We start from the raw sequence: 20,092 nt of genomic DNA on the forward strand, positions 1-20,092 counted from the left end.
GTGACTTTGCTGTCCCATTGTGTGGACTAGATGAGTTTTTCCGTATAGTCAAATAATTGTCTGGTTCTCAAGGGGACGCAGTGGAGGGCCCAGTTCTGGTTATCCAATGCATCCCAAATTCCCAATGAGGCAACAAAATTAGATGAACTGTCCAATAAAACCACTCTTATTTTAAAGATGTATTTTCATTTTTATCAAATTTATATATAGTATAAACTCTAATTAATTTTCAACCCCTTTTTCATTTTTATCAAATTTTGTATTGAGATGATACTAATGGGCTTTTCATTTTAAAAGCTTTCTTTTCTATCTAAGATTATTGGCCTCTTTCAATACCAAAACTGTTAAGCTATGGGCTGCCCGTGTGATTCACAAAACAGAAGGGAAAATGTTATGGGTTTTTTTTCCATAAATAGCCACCTTACAACTCCATTTTAGAAAAATAGCAAATTTTTTTATTTTTTTTAAAACTAACCAATATTTTACCCTTTTGGACTAAAGTACCCTTATCTATATATATTTTTTTTTGTTCTTTTCTCTATCAAAAGGCCTTTTGTCGTGTTTAGTTATTTTTTTTGGTTTCGGTTTTGTTTTTTTTACTTTCCCTTTGAAAACGTTTGAAAACGCAGCTAGGGCATTTCAAAAATTACCATCCCGGCCACCATTTTCACCGACATTCGTCTCCCATTCGCCGGCATCGTCCTCGTCCATTGTTGTGTCGGCAAGAGTCGTTCGATTGAGAGCTACCAGAGACAGAGGAGACACACAAAAGGCAACGCCTTCCATACCGTTTGCCACCGTAATCATCCTCGCACCACTATAGTGCCGTTCGCCGTCATCGTCCTCCCACCAGGGGCTAGCCGTTGCCATAGCTGCAAGGTAACCTTTCTCTGAAAGCACCGGTGCTTCCAACAACTTTAACATTTTTCTTCTTCTTCTTGTTTGCTTAAAATCTTCAAGTACACAGAAAGTGTGCCATAGCTCACTATTGCTTGCATTCCGAGTCAAATAGCAGAGCATTCTTTTTGGGTGCGTGCAGCTTCACTGTCCTCAGCTTTCATATAATTTTCCAAAACAGAAAGAGAAATAGAAATAGAGAGAGAGAGAGTTAGGGCATTATTTCATATTTCTATCATACAGAGAGTCCATTATATATGCCAAACGCACCCTCTGAAATCATATTTCCTAAGGTCCGAGAAAGAAAATAACAGATATAGGAGATAATTCATCATGTCTACTTGTCTGATTTACCACATAAATTGTTTTGACCTAGTTTTGGTGTATAGAACATTATACATATAGTTTGGGTCTTGTCTCATTTAAGCTATATATATATATATATATAATTATATAATTGTATGATTATTTGAAGATTTTGTACCAATTGAGATATAATGCATGCTTTTGCCCTGTTCCTGATAACTCAGTATCAAGATGAAGAAGAAAATTACCTTCCACTATAACCTTTCTCCATAACAACCGTGTTTCCATTACCCAAGTTTCTAAGTCTCACAAACTGTTCAGCCGTCCATTTGTTATTTGTACCACCCCATTATAAACAGTCCGAAGGGGTAGACTATGTGAGGCAATCACCTTGTTCATTTTTGGGTTTCTATCAACTAGTTGCTGAAAACTTCCAATATCAATGTCTACTCTCAGTGCTCCTCATCATGAAAATTCCCTTTTCCCAAAAGAAAAATCTAAATCAAACTCAGTTCAAAGGATCACATAAAGATTTTAAAAAAACTAAGTGGGTTTTGTTAATCTGTGTAGTATGTACCAAAATCTTGCTCTCTTAGAATAGGCTCTTCTATGTACCAAAATCATGCTATCTTAGAAGAGGATCTTCTCTCATACCAGCAATTCTTGAGTGCTCTCGAACAGGACTTTTCAAATGTTCCATGTGCTTTTCTATAGGGAGATATATAGAGAAGATTGTCTTTCTCAATCATCTCTTTGATTCTTTTCCCACATTATTCAGCTTCAGCTTTTCCTTTCTTTGTCAGTGCAATTTTTGGATCAGCAACTCATCTATAAGCCATCTTATATAGGTTTCCTTCACTCTGTCCATGTGAAACCAGTATTATCCTATGAGGTCTAGGAGGTGGGATTTTCATGAAAACTAGTTAACCCATTATCACCATGTTCAATGCTCTCACTTGAGTTTCCACTGGTAGTGGATTTTACTTCTACTACTATTACTACCACTACTACTATAGAATCTAAATTTGAGAGTTGGACAAATGAAGCTGGAAGCATAAAAGGAAGAACTGTCATTGTTTGCAAAATAGGAAAATATTTCAAAAAGAAGTAGGAAATGTGTATAATTGAATCATTTTTATGAGTAGGAATATTCATCAAAGGTGTTTGATATTCTTACTAATATGTGGGGCTTAAGAATTTTGCTGAGAGGACAATGAAAGGCTTGTTTGTGGATGGTATATAGACCTTTTCTATGCCTTCATGTCAGATTGAAAGAGTTTCAGTTTCCTAGAATACTTGAGTACTAGAGTTGTCATGTTTACTTTCCCCAAATCAATATCACTCTTTGTTGGCTTCTCTATCCGATGGGAACCTTGCACGTGGTTTTAGATGGGTGTTTGGTGAGATGTCATTGTTGAGTTTTGAAGCTTTTTAAGTTTGGATTTCTTGCATTTCAGCTTGAACAGATTTGGCAAGTAAACTTCTCTTCCTCTTTTATCTTCTGATGATGAAACTAGCTTTCTAGTCAAATTTTATGAGGTGTGGAGTTTAATTTTTTTATTTTTATTTTTTGGGTATAAATAACATGAACATCTAGAGCAACTAGTCCATGCCATATACGTGTGCTTTAAACCAGCATTACTAAATTAAAGCATTGTTATTCAGTTCTTAGGCTATGTGCTCAGTTCTTTATTGTGAAGCTGTAATTATAACAATATTTGTTTTCATGGACAATGTGATGCCATGAGAGGGAGCCTTCAGTCTCAACCACCCCAAATCAGTTTATCAAGTAATTTTTTATTCCAATGGTTAACTATGGAAGTCTGCGTTTCTATTTGGTTACAGGACATTGCCTGCTAAAATTATAGTGAATGCATTATGAATTAACTGCTCTAGCAGTAACCATACTTTTACAACCAAACTTATTGAGCATTTCAGAAGTTTTAGCTGACATGAGAATGTGGTTCTAAAGGATAGAACCAAGTGTCACTAAATGGTTAATTTGAATCATAGGATTTATCACAAATTGAAATCGCATACCACATCTCATGCAATGATGGGCTAATATCTTTGCTGATATGGAGTGTTTTGACTTGAGTGAATTGATTAGGCAACCAGAACAGAGATTTTAACTGGAGTGTTAGTTGTTTTTCTTGGTTTTCATGTTGAGATCTGGCTTATGACTGGTTAGACATACCTAATTGTATGGATTATATTTGTTTAAAAGGGTTTATGCTTCTTGTGGTTTTTTTCTGTTGGTGGAAAATTTCCAAATTTCTCATATGCTCTTGTTCATATGCACATCTTACACATATAATATGCTAAATTTGATTGCTGCATGGTTACTAATATTGATTTTCTATTTCTTTCAGCATTGGAGGAGCAACTGATGGACTGAACAGAAAATTGAAGCACAAAATTTGCGATCGTGGAGTTACAAGTGCAAGCTGATAAAATTACACATACACTCACAGAGATAGATAAAGAGAGAGAGAGATATATAAATAGATAGAGAAGCATTGGTGGTGGTTTGTCCCCCATTAATGTAAGTTGCTTCTCTGTACAACATAGAAAATATTTTGCAAACTAATTTCGCTTTAATGTAACGAACTTATCTGAAAACCTTTAGTTGTGCTGTATTGAATGAGTTTTACAATTTTGAACCTTGTCATTATGCGCTATGCTTATAATATTGTGTTATTTGGTGTGACAGAAATGTTTGTGTTGCATGGTTAGAATGTAAAATGTGAAATTAAAACTATTGTGAAGTTGTGTTTTTGTTTGAATTTAATGGGAGGTTTGAATGTGAAACCATAATATATCTATAGGTTATCCTTAGGAAGCAATGTATAATGTACACTACTAATGTATAATGTATTATGCGCTGGTTTGAAAATATTCTTTAGCCATTTTCATTATATTGTTGCACAAATCCCGTTAGGTGTATGTTATTTAGGTTTTGGAAAATTTTCCACCCCGAGGAAAATATTTCCTCTTTTTTTCCTCCTGGAGGAAATTTTTTCCTCCAGGCGGAAAACCTTTTCCTCCAGGCGGAAAATTTATTCCTCCGGGCGGAAAAATTGTCCTTCAGGTTTTTCTCGTGTCGGAAAAAATGTTTCCTCCATCTGTTATGTTTTGTTGTATTTGATTTGCAGATAAATGGATTCAGATTACCAACGAAGGTTTTGGGACTCGGAGATATCGAGGGCAAAGGTTAATTGTAGATCGAACTTCTGTAAAACCCTTTAATACTTACATGTTTGTTGAATAAATATTAACTATTGAATATGGTTCTAATAATACTAATATATGTTATAATAATTGTTTGTTTTTGTAGTGGTGACTGTGGCATATTTACACTCAAGACCATTGAATTTTTACATGCTAGATTACCATTGACATTCATACAAGATGACATGGAGTTCTTTAGGAAGAAGTATGCATATGAGGCTTACAACAAAGAACTTAGCATATGAGCTGCGTGGTGATGCATTTTTCTTTCCTTTTGTCATGTTTATAGATGCATATTATTTATTATATTTGACTTTTAATTGTAAATATAATGGTGGCTTATAATGTTCATTTAACAAAGATAACAATGTGGTATTGATGTAAGGATAAGTAATTGACCTTATAGGAAATGTGCCATGTTTATTTATTAGAATTCCGTTATGCACAAACGCCTTAAAAGCTCAATTGCAAATTTTAAAAAATTTCCGCCAGGTGGAAAAATTTTCCTCCAAGCGGAAATAGTTTTCCTCCTGTTGGAAAACATTTCCTCCAAGCGGAAATCGTTGAATAATTATATTAGAAACCAATTTCCTCCACTTGGAAAATCAATTTCTAATAGATTATATAAGTTAATAGTAGGGTAAAAAAAATTGGGAGTGGAGACAAATATTATATAAGATGAAGATGGAATTAACAAAAAATGTAGTGACATTTAAAATCAATAACCATTTTAAATAAAAGAAAAATTGATATATGTTTGTTTTTATTTTCAAAATCATTTGGACATTTCATAAAATGATATGTAAACTAAAGATTGAAAATCAATTCCAAAAAGTCTCTTTTCATTTAGGATTAAATTCAAAAAAAAAAAAAAGATTGCTAATAAATCTTCCACCGTGGAGTAGAAAATATTATATCCAATATATGAAATAATTATCAAAACATATTAAACCATAACACTAAATTAAAACTTTCTAATTCGAAGCATAAGACAATGGATTTGTACATCTCTGCCTATAATGTCCAACACCACCGCATCGGCTACATCTACGTCCAATAACATCTTCACCTTCGGATGGTATGCGTTGCATCCTCGGTCTACCGGCTCGCCTACGTGTCCATATTAGTGGAAGAACAATCCGACTTGCCACGTCATCCAGGACATGCCACTGTTTTTCATCTAACAAAGGATAAATGGACTCAGCATAAGCTGCACGATATGCATCCGCGGTGTAGTAATGAGAACACATGCCATAAGGAGCAATTTTTCGGTCTCTGCAAGCGGCAATACAATGATCACAAGGATATTGATCAAGATCGAAGACTTTACATGAGCATGTTTTTGATTGGAGATTAACTGTACCCCTCAAACTCCCACCTTCCACAAGAAATTCATGCATATTAATGGCTTTCACACGTAGTCTGATGGACTCCAAATTTCGTAGTTTGAGTTGCTCTTCCATATGGTCAGTCACAGGCTTTGTCAATTTTGCACCTGTAGTACGTCGCTCATAAAACCACCTTTGCAGTAAATCTCGTATGTGCTCTATTAATGCTACTATTGGCATCTCTCTAGCATCTAGCAGAATGCCATTCAAGCTTTCTGCAATATTGGTGGTCATGATAGTGTACCTTCTACATGGACAAAGAGAACGTGCCCACCTTGTAGGGTCACATGATCGAATGTACTGGGCAGCCCTACTGTTTTTTGCCTCAATTTGCCCCATATAAAACTCAAAATCTTCAACCAAATATGCACTAGCTGCGAGCATGAAACATTGTATTATTGATTCATCTTTCGCATGTCCATTTGCTTTAATATTTCTGCTTATATGGTACGTGCACAACGCATGGTATGCATTGGGAAAAACTTTGCGTAATACCCTTTCAATAGGGGGTGTCTATCATTCACAAACACCAAATCTGAAAAATCTCCGATGGCATCCTTCAGGTTTTGGAAAAACCATGTATATGCTTGCTCGTTCTCTCCATCTCCAATGCCGAAAGCCAAAGGATATATTTTCTTATTGCCATCCATGCCCGATGCAATATACATGTACCCTTTGTATTTCCCTTTCAATGTAGTTGCATCAACAGCCAATACGGGTCTTATGTGGGATTTAAATCCTCTAATGCTTGCTCCAATCGCCATAAAAAAATATATAAAATTGTTATTATCGTCTGTTTTGATACGTGTAACAGTCCCAGGGTTCTTCGACACTAACTCATAACAGTAGGCAGGTAACTTAGCAAAATTCTCCTCTGGAGATCCCCTAACACTGTTAAGTGCATACTCTTTACCTCTCCATGCTTTGTTGTAGCTTATATTCACCCCATATTTCTGCAAAAAATCATGTTGAATTTCTTTGGGTTTGTAAACACGTGCAATACCTTCATATTTAGATTTGATACATTGCCCGATAACCCGGCTACTGGCTTGCTTGTGTTCTCGATGCACGATATCTAACGAGCAACTGTGTACATTATCAAAAATTCTCACAACAAATATTTCTCCATTTTTAAATGTGGTTGCACGTAGTCGCCATTTACAAGTATTTTCCAAGCATACAACCTCATACCGTTGTGTAGTTGACCGTGTCACCTTGAACTCCTTAGTTTATTTACAAGTATTTTCCAAGCATACAACCTCAACCTCATGCAATAGATACTTAGTTTATTTTGTAGGTCACGTTTGTTGCAAAATAATTGTCCAACTACTATGCTCTCACAGCCAGTGAACTTTGATGAAAATATGGCCATAGAACCACTTCTGTTGCTCGATGATATGTGGTCACTTGTAGCACGATGAACCCTAACATTATCAACTCCTTCATTGTTCATTTCAGGATGCATATCATTATCATTGTCCGGCAACTCATGATCAAAATCTACATCATTATGACCAACATCATCCCCTGCTGCATTGTAATTCTCATCATGATCAATATGATGCAACTGCTCATACTCCTCGTCGTTAGGAAACCGTTCAGCATAGTCACCTCCAACATCAACTCCTTCGTGAATGTTAAATGATGTCCAGGCCCCACGAACATCAACTTGATCTCTAAACTGAGTTTCTTGAACCATAATTTCCTGAGATGTAGCCTGAATAGGTTCAGTACCGGAAGCTTGTGGTAGACGAGCGCCAATTGGAGGACAAGAAAAAGAATGAAGATTACTCCCACTATCCGAAGCAAATGCTGTTTGATGAACATTTCTACATACATGTTCAACTTTTGAAATCACCTCAACATAAAATGGAGGCCGCATCATTGTCATCCCTCCATTCCTCACTTCTTGAAGAAAGCATTTCACATCCCTATCACATCGTATTTCTGTAGGATCCAACTTTTCTGCACATCGTCCATATATCCATTTTAGCTTTAGCAAATATTCATTTCGATCTATCTCAATAGAATTGAAAATCTCATCCTCTAACTCTGATTTTGTGTATCTCTTGCCGACGGAAACCATTACATTTTTACCATTTCGATATTCCCAATCACCACTATCATTTTGTACCAATGTTCCATTGTATAAAACCGCAATTACAATGTCATCATCTTCCATTTTACTACAAAATTAAATGAATAACGTTAAACTAAATCAATAAATATATAAAATTTTAAATAATACTAAACAAACATATTAACTGTATTAAAAAAGTTGATTCTGTTTTTTTTTTTGGGCCAAATATAGCTTTTTCCTACTGGCGGAAAATTGGCGGAAAACTGACAGAAAAATGGCGGAAAATTAGCGGAAAACTGGCGGAAAAATGGCGGAAAACTGGCAGAAAACTAGCGGAAAATTGGCGGAAATTTTGCGAAAACTGACAAACTGGAGGAAATTGGCGGAAATTCATCTTTTTCGCCAAATTTCCTCCGTTTTATTGTTTTTCGCGATTTTTCAGTTTTACACAAAATTTCTCCCATTTTCAAACCATATGCCACCTAAGTATCTTTAAAATCACATATAACATCTCATAAATTAATTTCTTGCATACCCATATCAAATAAAAAGCTTAAAAAACCCTAAACTAATAAAACTTACAAGAAAAAAGAGAAAGAGAAAAAACAAAAAAAACACATATTTACTTACTTTCATCTAATAAGAAAAAAGATAAAATTTTTACCTGATTTTAGTTTGAGATATGAGAAAATACAAAAAAATGAAAATGAGAAGCGATGAGATGCAAAGAGTTTAGAGAAACCCCATGAACGGCTGTGTAGAAACCCCACCCCCACGAACGGCTGTGTAGAGGAAGAAAGGAAAGGGTGTAAAAAAAACCTTTTGCATAATTTTCAATTTTATCAAAAGTATTTTTGTTCCAAGGTAGCTAGTTTTTTTTTAAAAAAAAAAAATTTTACTATTTTTCTAAAATGGAGTTATGGCTATTTATCGAAAAAACCCAATATTATGAGCTGCGCAGTCAAGCGCTCAATCGAACGGTCAATACTCATTCTTGTTGACTTGTAACGTGTTCGATAGGAAACAAAGAACGTACAAGGACTTTTCCTTGTTTTTATTCTTTTAATTTTTTTTGGTTTTGTTGGGAGGTCCAAAAATTGCTTTTCCTTATTCCAAATCTGTCCATACTCTAAACCTATAATTTCATAAATATCCCTGACTGTTCTCAATTTAGGTATACATTTTTTATTATTCCACTCATCAGTTTCTCACACTCAGCAGAATCGGCACCCTTCTCTCTCTCTCTCTCTCTCTCTCTCTCTCTCTCTCTCTCAGGCCCTTCAATTTTCTAAATTCTCCCGAAAATCTACAATCTATTTCAAAACCCCAACATTTCCAATTATACACCATCTCCAAAATCGATTGCAATCAAAACAATAAAAACCTTTTTTTTTTTGGTAAAATTTTCTTTCTATTCAGAGAAAATTTCCGGGATAAATACTAACCCTTATATTTGTCGAGAATCTTTGAATTATTATTATTATTATTACTTTTTTGTTGAAGCGGTTTATTAAAAATTGGTTTTCAATAATGATGATATCTAATATTTTTCTTTTACACTTTCGATTTTCGATTTCTCTTTTTGAAAATTATTTACTAGTTCAACAAAAGAGATGAAAAATTGTAGATTTTCGGAGATTTCTTTTTGGTTTTTGAAGAACCCTAGTTTGTGATTATTTATCAATATCATTATCTTTTTTGGTGGGTTATGGATCCGGGGCGTATAGTATTTGATATTAGCTCCGATGAAGAGCAGGATCGGAGCGAGCCCAGGTCGGACGATTACAGTTGGATATCGGAGCTTCTCGGCGACGTTGATGAAGAGACGGACGAGGAGTCCGATGAGGTCGTGGTTGTGGGTGAGGTCAACCCGAAGCCAAGGTCAAAGTCTTCGAGGCAGACACTGAAAGATGTGGACGATGATTGTGTGGTTTTGGATGGTGACCCAGATAAACCTGTTGAGGCGGCGGAAGATTCGACCGGTGGTTCGGACGAGTTGCTTATCGTTGCTGAGAAGGGTCAGGTATGTATGTATCAATTAAATTTATCTTTCAAGTGGGTTTACCATCTGTCTATGCATTTGCTAAGAAAAAATTCTGAAGAAGAAGCAGGGGCTAATTGAACAATTACAATAAGTTTGATTGAAACTTTGTTCTGAATTACAAGCTTAATAGCATTTCCTTTCTTTATTTACTTCTTTCGGAAAAGAGCTTTCGCACTGTTTTAGTTGTGGGTTTCTTTGCCTGAGCGTAGTGTTAGCAATTCAATTGTGTTCTAATGATATACCTGAGCTTAGGTGAAAGTGAAAATTGTTGCAATATTAGAATTTCACAAGGTTAAGATGGAAAAGAGAAAGCACAGAATTTGGGCTGGTTACTCCATCTTCTGGGTTTTTAGAGATCTCCTTTTTACACGGTATTTGAAATTGAGCTGCTAACCAATTATAAGATATGGAGTTACAATCTGAATTCAGGTGCATAGTAGATGTAATACCGTGAAATGATATTTCATTGATACATTAGCAATAGCAGCGTTAATGTTTACATGTGAAACTGTAAGAAACATATTTATTGTTTACTTGGCTGGTAGAAGTACAACTGAGAGTCACTTATTGGATTCTGCTGAGTTACATCATCTTTTGTTGATTGGTATTATATTAAGTCAAAATTTTCCCTTTTCTTTTTCATTGAGCAGTTGCATATTCACATTATGTCATATTCTAAATCCTTTTTTCCTTTGACTTGGCTGAGAGGATTTAAGTGCCATATCTGATGCTGACATTTACTTCTTTTTTACATTTGGATGCAGATTGCATGCAGAGACTTCCCTCATTCCCGTCATCTTTGTGCTAGTTTTCCTTTCAGTACTACCCCACATGAGAAGCACTGCAACCAGGTAATATCGCACTTATTACTATGGCTTATGGAATATGTACAATGTTCTACAAATTGTGTTGTACTTAGCATTTGAACTGTCCTTGTGTAAATGCAGTGTCACTGTTATGTTTGTGACTCGCTTGCACCATGTTTAAATTGGGGTACTGGCATCTCCAGTATGGACCATTGTCATGCTACTGATAAAGAGAAGAGATGGAATATTCAGAGAAGTAACTTGAAGTCGGGGAAAAATGCAGCATTTTCAACTTCAAAAATTTCAGATACTTCTTTATCTATTACTCTACCTCAAGTTAACCCAGTTGCACCACCCAATATTATTTGTTTGTCACCTAGCCCAACACAGCAGAATCAAGTGTCTAGGCCTGCCGCTCTCCGTGCTTGCACCTCATCCAACTTTTCCGTCCCAAATATCATAAGCCAAGTTAGAAGCCAACAACCAGGGTTTATTATGAATAAGAACAGAGTCCATCCTCGCGTGATTTCTCGACAGATTCCAAGTGTTGGTCCTCGGAATAATAACATCCGGAGAAGCAAATTTCATCAGATGGGTAATTTTGATCCCCAAATTGCCCCTTCCCATAATACATTGTTTAAGAGGTCACGACATTTTGGGGTTTCCTTGCCAATGAGTCAATCCATGTACAGCTCATCGAACAAGGATGGTTGTGCCAATCCTTTGCAATATGCTAGAAATCCCACTACGATGGCAATGTCAAATGGCACGAATACCTTCAGGTGGGAGGATGTTAGCTCCAGCACAAACCAAAGCTCCTCGCAACCCAACTTGGCCAACGCAGTGGGGAACACTCTGCCTTCCCAAACCCAAATATATAGTCAGCCTGTTCCATTATCAAATCATAGCCAGGATTTCTATCCAAATGGGAATCAAATACAAAATCATGAACAAAGTGTCTGTCAGTATGGAAATCTGAGTGAAACTGCCAGCCAAAATTTCGGTCTAGAAAGCAATCAAATTGCAAGTGCCACAGATATGAGTTTTCCAGATTATAACTATGGTTGGGTGAACAATACCAGTCTAGGCAATCAACAAGGTCATGTTGAACAATCTCAAGTTCAAAATACAGAGCCTGTTTATGATACATCTGTTGTTAAAGAGTCTAATCCCGAGTTTACTCAGAGCAATAATCTTAGCTCAGTGACCTTCGACTTTGAGAACTGGTTAATGGACCAGTCTGCCCCCGGAAGTTCAGATGGTTCTTGGCCATCTCAACTAAATATGTTATCTCCTGAACCTCCTGTAGATGCAGGTATGCTTTTATTTGATTTTGAAACCTCCTGGAATGGGCTTGCTCATGTGTAGGACTCTCACTCTTGATATGCTTCCTTTAAGTATGTGAAGCAGAAGATGCTGACCCACACATAACTTTGCTTCTTGTAAATAAGTTAAGCAACACAACTGGTGTTCTACTTGCTTATATTGGAAAACTGAAGGAGATTTGGTAGTGTACAGTTATTAGATGAATCAAAGTGTACAAAGTTGAAAGTATCCGTAGGTAGAAGATACTCTATGGAGGGATTAGGGGCTGGTTATTATTTTTTGTCTCTAAGTTTTCCTTTTTCTACTTACTTTTTATTGGCAAATACTATTTACGCTATTCCAGCTTCTTGTCCTTCTGTTACTTGGCATTCTAGTTCATGAATTTTCGAGGTTACGTAAAATTTTGCCCCTTTCCAATTTCTGAAGTTGCTCCTTGCAGTATTCAGTGTGGCCGGCAAAAGTGCCATGTTGTCAAAATTTTATTTTTTAATGAAAAAGGCATGTAATACCTCATAAAGACCAACGTGATTCGTAAAAATAAACGTACTTTGAGTCCTCAATTCATATTTGCTAGTATAATGAAATAAATAAAAAATGAAAAGCCATAAGGATCATTAATTAGTTGTTGTCGTTGTTGTTGTTGTTGTCTTTTTTTCTTTTTCTTTTTTTTTTAAATTTTTTTAAATTTTTTTTTTAATGAATGTCATTAATTCGTTGTTATGATTGAGCATTAATGTGCAAAAACATAATGTACAAAATCATAATTTTTCAGCTTATCTTCCTCACCAAATGTAATCGGTATTCAACTGTACTTTTCCGGTCTTCGCAATGTAACACGCTTCTCGGTTCTGACAGTACAAATAGACAAAACTCGGTTTAAATTGTAGTCACATTATATTCTTTCGTTCTTTTAAAATTTGATTGGGGATGACCAAAATTTATACAAAATTAATAAAGGGCCCGAGCCTAGAACCCTCTTCGACAAAACCCAATTTAGAGACCAAATAACGTTTCAGCGGGGTTGCAAAGTTTGTCCGATGTTTGTACTTTATAGTTAAAAGAGTAGGCTTTCTCTTATGTTCTGTATAGGGTGCCGCTGAAGACTGTTAACGTCGAGGTGTGCGCGTTGTCTCTGTGTTTCTGTGTCTCTGTCTCTCTGCAAATAAAGTAGGAAAAACCAGCAGATATAGGGAAGCCATGGCACTATGGGTGGAGACTGGGTCTGAACCCATGACGGAAAGCGAGAAAGCGGACCTTGACGCTATTGCCGCCCTCAAAGAGTCTGCTGCCATTGAACTCAAGGTCCTCTCTTTCTCTATTTCTCTCTCTCTGTTTGTGTCTCTGTCTCTGTCAAAGAAATAAATAGAAAATTGTAAATTTTTTTATTGGGTTCGCAGGAAAAAGGTAACCAGTACGTTAAAATGGGAAAAAAGCATTATAATGATGCTATAGATTGTTACACGAGGGCTATCGATCAGAAAGCTTTAAGTGAGTCGGATAACTCTGTTATCTTTTCAAATAGAGCGCATGTCAATCTTCTGCTCGGTAATTACAGACGAGCTCTTACCGATGCCCAAGAAGCAATTAGGCTCTGTCCCACAAATGTTAAGGTACCCTTTTCGTTATTTGAATTTTGGACGCTGTTGAATTTTTGTTCCTGTCATCCAAAGCTACATGAATGAATATTGACTAGGCATTGTATCGAGCTGCTAAAGCGTCTTTGGCTCTGAATTTACTGTCTGAAGCAAAATCCCATTGCGAGAATGGACTTGCACACGACCCAAATAACGAAGAACTGAAGAAACTTTTGAGACAGATTGATTTGCAAAAGTTTGAACTTGAACAGCGCGAGGTTCAAGTTTCCAGCGCCATTGCAGAAGCTAAGGTTGGATAATTGGAGTTTATGATGCTATGTTTTGTTTAGTTACTTTGGACTGCTAATTTTTCTTTGTTCAAAATTATACAGGATCTTCTTTCAGCGATTGAAAGTAGAGGCTATAAGATTGGGAAAGCAATGTTTCGAGAACTTACTGGATTAAGAAAGCCGGTGTTAGATAAGAATAAGATTCTTCACTGGCCGGTTCTTCTTCTTTATGCTGAGGTTATGTCCAGTGATTTCATCGAAGATTTCTGTGAGACTGACATATTTTCAGCTCATCTAGACATGATATCCTTTTTTTAGACAGCTAATCAATATTTCAATGTTGTTATCTATATGAGGTGCATTGTTTTTAGGTCGACGTATACTTTGTGATATCCTGAGCTTGCTAACATGTTTTTAGAAAGCTGTCCGCCTCTGCCATGGGATAAAGAAAACAATTACACCCGTGAAGCTGTTGAAATATACTATGAGGTAAACCATCTTATGCTGCTTTTATTGGAAGGAGCTTTACTGGCTTATACAAATGATAGTTCAAGTCCTTTTGTGTCGATGAGATTGCTAGTTGAAATCTTTTTGCATATGCTCTATTGGTGAACGTAAGAGTTTACATATTTCTATTGTTGGGAAGTTCTGTTATTTACTGGACTTTTTACTTGCTGTTTCTTTGAGATTCCTTAGTTTAGTGAACGTATCTTGTTTGCATTGACCCTGGTATGGGTCTCAATATTGTACAAGTGTTAGGTCATTAAAGACCCACAATTATCAGAAACGAGATTGCAGTTAGTGGTCTGAAGTTCTGCATCTCTTTCTTATATCCTATGGCTAAAAGAAAATGTATGTAAATGGTCCTACATTTAATGACTTTCTGGGAAACCTCAGTGTATTAAAGAAACATGAAAGGAAGCACAAGTGATCTTCAATAGAGTTCGTTCTCGTTTAATTCCTTCTTCTTTATATCTTAGACCCAAGTCAGTCCGCAATATGATCTATCATTTAACTTAAAGCCCTCTATATATATCTTTACCGTAAAGATCTTGATGCAATAAAAACATTTCATTTGGTAAAGTGGCATCTTATATATGTGCATGTGCTTCATTTTTACCTGTCCTATATTTGTTAGGCTAGTTCAGGAGTTTGTCTATCAAAGACAAAAATTCTTCGCTATCTCCTGGAGGGGACAGCAGCTTCCAATGTGGAAGGCATTGGGGATGAGGAAAAGGACGCAAGTGAGGGTTCTAATCATGGAAACTTTGCAGGTAGGTGTTATTTGTTAATTTGCCTCTATGTGCTCTTATGTTAATGTCTATATGCTTGATTCTGTATCCACCAGCTTGTGAGATAACTTTATTTGATGTTATCCAGGCAAAGGCTCTCCTAAATGGATCAAAATAAATGAAAAACGTACACTTCACGATGTATTAAAAGAACACAACTTCATTATTCAAGGGATTCCAGGTGAGTTTTCAATTATCTTTAGCAAATCCATGAATGGCTCACGCTTTTACTGAAACATTTACCATCGCTCTAAAAGAAATTTTCAATTCGTTTCGCTGATGCTTTTGTTTGCACTTTGTCAACGCAATGCAGTGTTTTATGTTGTTTCTAAAAGCTCTAGTTTCTACGAAGAATTCAAGGCTGGGAAGTGGTCTCCTCCACCTTAAGTAAGTTGGTAGCTCGGCTTGGAGGTTTTCTCTGAGATATCTGATGGTTCAAATGAGTCTCAATATTTTTTGATATGTGATTGCCTTTGGACCAACCATTAAGAGATGAATGAAAATTACAAATGCTGTACTTGTAAGATCGGTGCGAATGATGCTTTACAAATTCCCAATCTCTGTGTTAGTCGTCAGTTGGTTTCTCTTTTTATAATACTTTGGACCAAAGATTTGAAGAGTTGTATATTTAATATATATTTTCATATTTAAATGTCTTTGACTTTTCTGGATTAATTATCTGGTATTGGGACTCGTCCGCTCGGATATAGCGGATTCCATAGTTGGTTGGGAGTTTATATTCCAACTTCCATAAAAAATAATAAACTCAAATGAAGGCAAAAAATCTGATTGGCCGAAAAAAGAACAAAAATAATTAAAAAAAATCTAAATGAAATTGTTGATGAATGGCAGCCGTATTGATCAGATAGAATTATAACATTCACCAAAGTGAAGCCTCCAGGCCACTTATTCATGCATAACAGTTGAAGATTGGCAGTTTCACCTATTTAAGTACAATAAATAAATGTAAAAATATCATTGTTTTTTATCAAATGATCTTTATTTATAAATGCATTATTATTATTGTCAAGCCACTCACGTGTGTATGGGGAAAATAATAATAATAATAATTATTATTATTATTATTATTATTTTGCAATTAACATTTTTGTTCCCTCGACCCAAAAAAAAAAAAAAAAAGAAAAAGAAAAAGAAAAAAAATGAACTTCCACTTTTCTATAAACGAACTTTATTTGTGTTGAATTACTAATAGAAACCAAGAAACTATTGTAGTGGCTTGCGTAGGGACCTTGTTTGTCTATATATTCACATTATAAAAACAGAATTTGGCTCTGTCATTTGGAAGTTGAAGTGTTAGTCTATTCTGAGACAAGTAAACTGAGAAAAGATGGTGAAGCCTAAAGAAGACACCAACAAGAAACTCAAGAAAATCCCGGAAAGCGAATCATTCGATCGAATGCTAGCGGAGATCAAAGCAATCACAAGTGACAAAGACGAGCAAATGAAATTGCTCGAAGAAAGAGTGGTAACAGAATTCATCCATTACTGTTCTCAGAAGTCCAAAGAGAAAAAAGCTTCTTCTTCTTCTCTACCCGAGAAACCAGGCTGCTCCTCAACAACGTCCCTGAAAAACTCTGCAACTGGAAAACAACAACTCGAAGAAAAGCGCTCATCTTGGAAGCTGATTGATTTGAACAAGTTAGAGCATGAAAAGAAGCAGCTTAATGTTCAAGATTCCATAGCCGCTGCAGAGGAAGCTAAGGTTTTCTAATTTAACTTGCATTTTATATTACAATACTCTCCCTATTCTCCGTTATTTTGCGACTAAATTATTCATTTTTTTTTTCTTTTCTTGATATTAAATTTATATATAAATGCAAATGCCAGGAACTTCTTTCTGTGATTGTAAAGAGAGGTTATAAGATTGGGAAGCCAATGCTGCGAGAAATTACAAGATCAAGAAAGCCAGTGTGGGATAAGAACAAGAATAACATTCATTGGCCGGTTCTTCTTCTTTTTCCAGAGGTTATGGCGTGCGATTTCATTGAGGATTTCTGCGACACCGACATGTTTTCATCTCATCTCGATATCATATCCTTTTTTTTTTTTTTTTTTTTGAAATTTTTCTTGACGGCTTTAGATCGATATTTCAAACATGTTATCTGCATCAATGAGGTGAATTTGTTTTTGTTTTTATTTTTGGTGTTATGCAAAACATACTTGTTGTGAAATCCTGAGCTTTTCTAACATGTTTTCAGAAATCCATCTGCCTCAGCTACTCGATAAGCAAAACAATTACACCCGTGAAGCTGTTGAAGTGTACTATGAGGTAATGCAGCTTTACTGGCTTATATAAAATGATAATTCAGAGCCCTTTTCTCTGTAAATATGTTCATGTGAAAATCTGAATATTGTATCAATAAAACAGGGCAGGAAGCAAAACGAGATGTTTGATGGAATATCTTGTTCGATGGAATTAGATGTTTAATTCCTTCTTCCTATGTAAAACTTGAATCCATTCCAATTCCTAATACCAGAAGAATGTGCTGATCCTTCTTCTTCTTTAGAACTATTAAGTCTCTACTATCTGCACACAACCGTTGTTCTTATTCTTATAAGTTATAAGCCAAAAAAATTTCGTCTTAAGAAAGTGGCATCTAATTAATTATATATGGCCTTTGATTTGTCAGGCTAAGGAAGAGGATGCAAGTGAGGATTCTGATTCTGGCATCAGCGCAGGTACATCTACTTTCCTCATCTCCTCCTATTATGTTCAATGTCAATATACACACACACATATATATATATATACACACACATACATACTTGATGCACCAGCTTTCTGGCAACTTTATTTGATGTTATTCAGACAAAGGCTCTTCCAGATGGGTCAAAATAAACGAAAAAAGTACACTTGAAGATGTACTGAAACAACCTGACTTCGTTATACAAGGGATCCCAGGTGGGTTTTCTTAAGTTTTTCTTCTTCTTTTTTTTTTTTTTTTGGTTTCTCATTTGTCCGTCATGTAATTCTGCAGCGTTTTATGTTGTTTCTAAAATCTCCAAATTCTACAACGAGTTCAAAGCTGGGAATTGGATACCCCACCATGAGTAAAAGGTTGGTGGTCCGTGGTTATGGGTCTCTGGGCTTGGTTCTGTCGAAGGTATATAGGTGATTGAGTATGCTGAGTCAAAGAGAGTCTCGTTTTCATTGCTCTGTGATTGCTTGTGGACCAAACCACTAACACGTTTGAGGGTTTCAAAATGAGGCTTTTATACGTTCCAAACGATTGTGTTAGCCTTATTGCCATGATCTTCCTTTTATAATTGTAATTTTGATTAATCTCTATGGTTTTGATTACAAACTTTTTAGGTTCATTTGGATTTTCTTAAACACATTGAATTTCTTTGCGTTTTTATCTCTATATTTTCCCCTTTTTTGTGTTATTTTTTGGGGATTATCTACTGCTAGTTTTCATCCAATCCGAAGTAGCCATCTGCCGTGTTAATACTTCATGGATAGAGACACAAAAATAATAATAATAATAAAGTAAATGAACAATCCTAATCTGTTGTCTCATACTTGTCAGAAAATTAAAATTAAATCTACATAATAAACAACTATTATATTTTATAATTATAAGATAAATAAAAAAGCAAAAATAAAAAATAAAAAGATAATTAAAATGGTATTATCGTTATACATTTTTAATAATATTTTTAAAATCTGATATAATCGTTACGTTGTTCCATTAATTATTGGCTGACTTAATTTAAGTAGGATTGGAGCTCAAATTTAAGTAGGATTGAACTTCCAATAACGATTAACCAAATTTATTTGTAAGTTACATACAGATACAAAGAAAACCAGCTAGCTAATAGGAAACAAATCCAACTACTTCTAGGATTTGGAAATTAACCATTATAAATTCACCTCGTACAGAAATTTGGGTTTGCCAAGTCGGAATTTGTCGAGGTATTCAGAGAGTTTAAGAGTGAGAAAAATGGTGAAGGCCGGAGACTATTCAAAGAAATCCGAGGAAAACCAGTCTGTCACTGAAACTCTGGTAGAGACTAGGAAAATCACAGCTGACACTGACGAAGAATTAGTGACAGAAAGAATCTTCAAAGATCTCCTCCAAATCCAAACCAATATCCGCTCATCGTCAGAATTATTCAAAGAGCAGAGTTCGATTTCTACCCAGAAATCAAGCTTCTCAACGACGTCGTTCCAGCTGAAGCTTAATCAGAAACCGACAATGGGGTTCAAAAGGAAACAAGATCATAATGATCATCATCAACCAATTAGGACATTATCACCACATGAACTGCCTATCAAGAAAAGGTTGTCTATAGCCTTCCTGCAGGGAAACGAAGCAAACACTACTACTACAACAACAACAACAACAACTCATCTTTGGGGCTACGAATCAACCAAGAAATATAAACCAACTGCACCGCTTGGAATTTAATTTATTTTATAATAATTACTTGTTTTATGATTTTTTTTTTTCAAGTGCATAGTTGGAATTATTATAAATGTATAGTTAATTTACTTATATGTACGAATGAATGTACACAGATTAGTTTATTATCGTTTATACTGAGAAAAAAGAAGTTTTACTAGTGTTTATGATCGCTTTAATTTGTTTTATTTAAGTTCCAAATTGGGTTCAAATCATGCTTTTCTTTTCTAGTTTAGTAAATATTGTAATCTGACAAAAAAAAAAAGGCCTAAAATCTTAAGATCAAAAGAAAGACTATATATACTTCTATTATCCTAAGTTATAGTATTAGTGATTTAACAAAAAACAAAAACAAAAAGTGACAAATAATTTAAGTTTAGGAATTAATTATTAACAATCTGACATCACAAATTTGGATTTGTCTTCACATG

At 35.3% G+C, this 20,092-nt stretch overlaps 3 protein-coding genes across 5 annotated transcripts; all 3 read left to right on the top strand.

The window, feature by feature from the left end:
- Positions 1–9,104: 9,104 nt before the first annotated feature.
- LOC107426470 (RPM1 interacting protein 13) lies at positions 9,105–12,519 on the top strand. Of its 2 annotated transcripts, none has more exons than XM_016036667.4 (3): positions 9,105–9,925; positions 10,711–10,797; positions 10,894–12,519. In XM_016036667.4, the coding sequence occupies exons 1-3, from the start codon at positions 9,611–9,613 to the stop codon at positions 12,118–12,120; spliced, it is 1,629 nt and encodes a 542-aa protein (XP_015892153.3). In that variant the 5' UTR covers positions 9,105–9,610; the 3' UTR covers positions 12,121–12,519. The 2 variants fall into 2 exon arrangements, with proteins under 2 accessions (XP_015892153.3, XP_024932795.3); XM_025077027.3 differs by having other exon boundaries at positions 9,789–9,929.
- Positions 11,928–15,886, top strand: LOC107426472 (uncharacterized). Its single transcript, XM_016036670.4, has 9 exons — positions 11,928–12,067; positions 13,168–13,380; positions 13,476–13,688; positions 13,772–13,963; positions 14,045–14,245; positions 14,351–14,431; positions 15,081–15,216; positions 15,323–15,415; positions 15,548–15,886. Exons 2-9 carry the CDS (start codon positions 13,276–13,278, stop codon positions 15,619–15,621), a joined length of 1,095 nt encoding a protein of 364 aa, XP_015892156.2. The 5' UTR covers positions 11,928–12,067; positions 13,168–13,275; the 3' UTR covers positions 15,622–15,886.
- Positions 15,887–16,430: 544 nt separating this feature from the next.
- LOC107426446 (uncharacterized) lies at positions 16,431–18,538 on the top strand. 2 transcript variants are annotated; one of them, XM_060811537.1, is made up of 6 exons: positions 16,431–16,957; positions 17,083–17,264; positions 17,454–17,524; positions 17,886–17,934; positions 18,065–18,157; positions 18,234–18,538. In XM_060811537.1, exons 1-3 carry the CDS (start codon positions 16,583–16,585, stop codon positions 17,479–17,481), a joined length of 585 nt encoding a protein of 194 aa, XP_060667520.1. In that variant the 5' UTR covers positions 16,431–16,582; the 3' UTR covers positions 17,482–17,524; positions 17,886–17,934; positions 18,065–18,157; positions 18,234–18,538. The 2 variants fall into 2 exon arrangements, 1 of the variants encoding a protein (XP_060667520.1); XR_009634219.1 differs by having other exon boundaries at positions 17,083–17,524; positions 18,034–18,157.
- Positions 18,539–20,092: the final 1,554 nt, after the last annotated feature.

Source organism: Ziziphus jujuba, chromosome 9 (assembly GCF_031755915.1).
Source record: "Ziziphus jujuba cultivar Dongzao chromosome 9, ASM3175591v1".
In the NCBI taxonomy this organism is placed as follows: domain Eukaryota; kingdom Viridiplantae; phylum Streptophyta; class Magnoliopsida; order Rosales; family Rhamnaceae; genus Ziziphus; species Ziziphus jujuba.

Coding starts and splice junctions, on each gene's coding strand:
- LOC107426470 (XM_016036667.4), top strand. CDS start 9,611: ATGGATCCGGGGCGTATAGTATTTGATATTAGCTCCGATGAAGAGCAG. Junction 9,926..10,710: donor TCGTTGCTGAGAAGGGTCAG/GTATGTATGTAT, acceptor ATTTGGATGCAG/ATTGCATGCAGAGACTTCCC. Junction 10,798..10,893: donor ATGAGAAGCACTGCAACCAG/GTAATATCGCAC, acceptor GTGTAAATGCAG/TGTCACTGTTATGTTTGTGA.
- LOC107426472 (XM_016036670.4), top strand. CDS start 13,276: ATGGCACTATGGGTGGAGACTGGGTCTGAACCCATGACGGAAAGCGAG. Junction 13,964..14,044: donor GCGCCATTGCAGAAGCTAAG/GTTGGATAATTG, acceptor AAAATTATACAG/GATCTTCTTTCAGCGATTGA. Junction 14,246..14,350: donor TTTCAGCTCATCTAGACATG/ATATCCTTTTTT, acceptor GAGCTTGCTAAC/ATGTTTTTAGAAAGCTGTCC.
- LOC107426446 (XM_060811537.1), top strand. CDS start 16,583: ATGGTGAAGCCTAAAGAAGACACCAACAAGAAACTCAAGAAAATCCCG. Junction 16,958..17,082: donor CCGCTGCAGAGGAAGCTAAG/GTTTTCTAATTT, acceptor TGCAAATGCCAG/GAACTTCTTTCTGTGATTGT. Junction 17,265..17,453: donor GATTTCTGCGACACCGACAT/GTTTTCATCTCA, acceptor ACATGTTTTCAG/AAATCCATCTGCCTCAGCTA.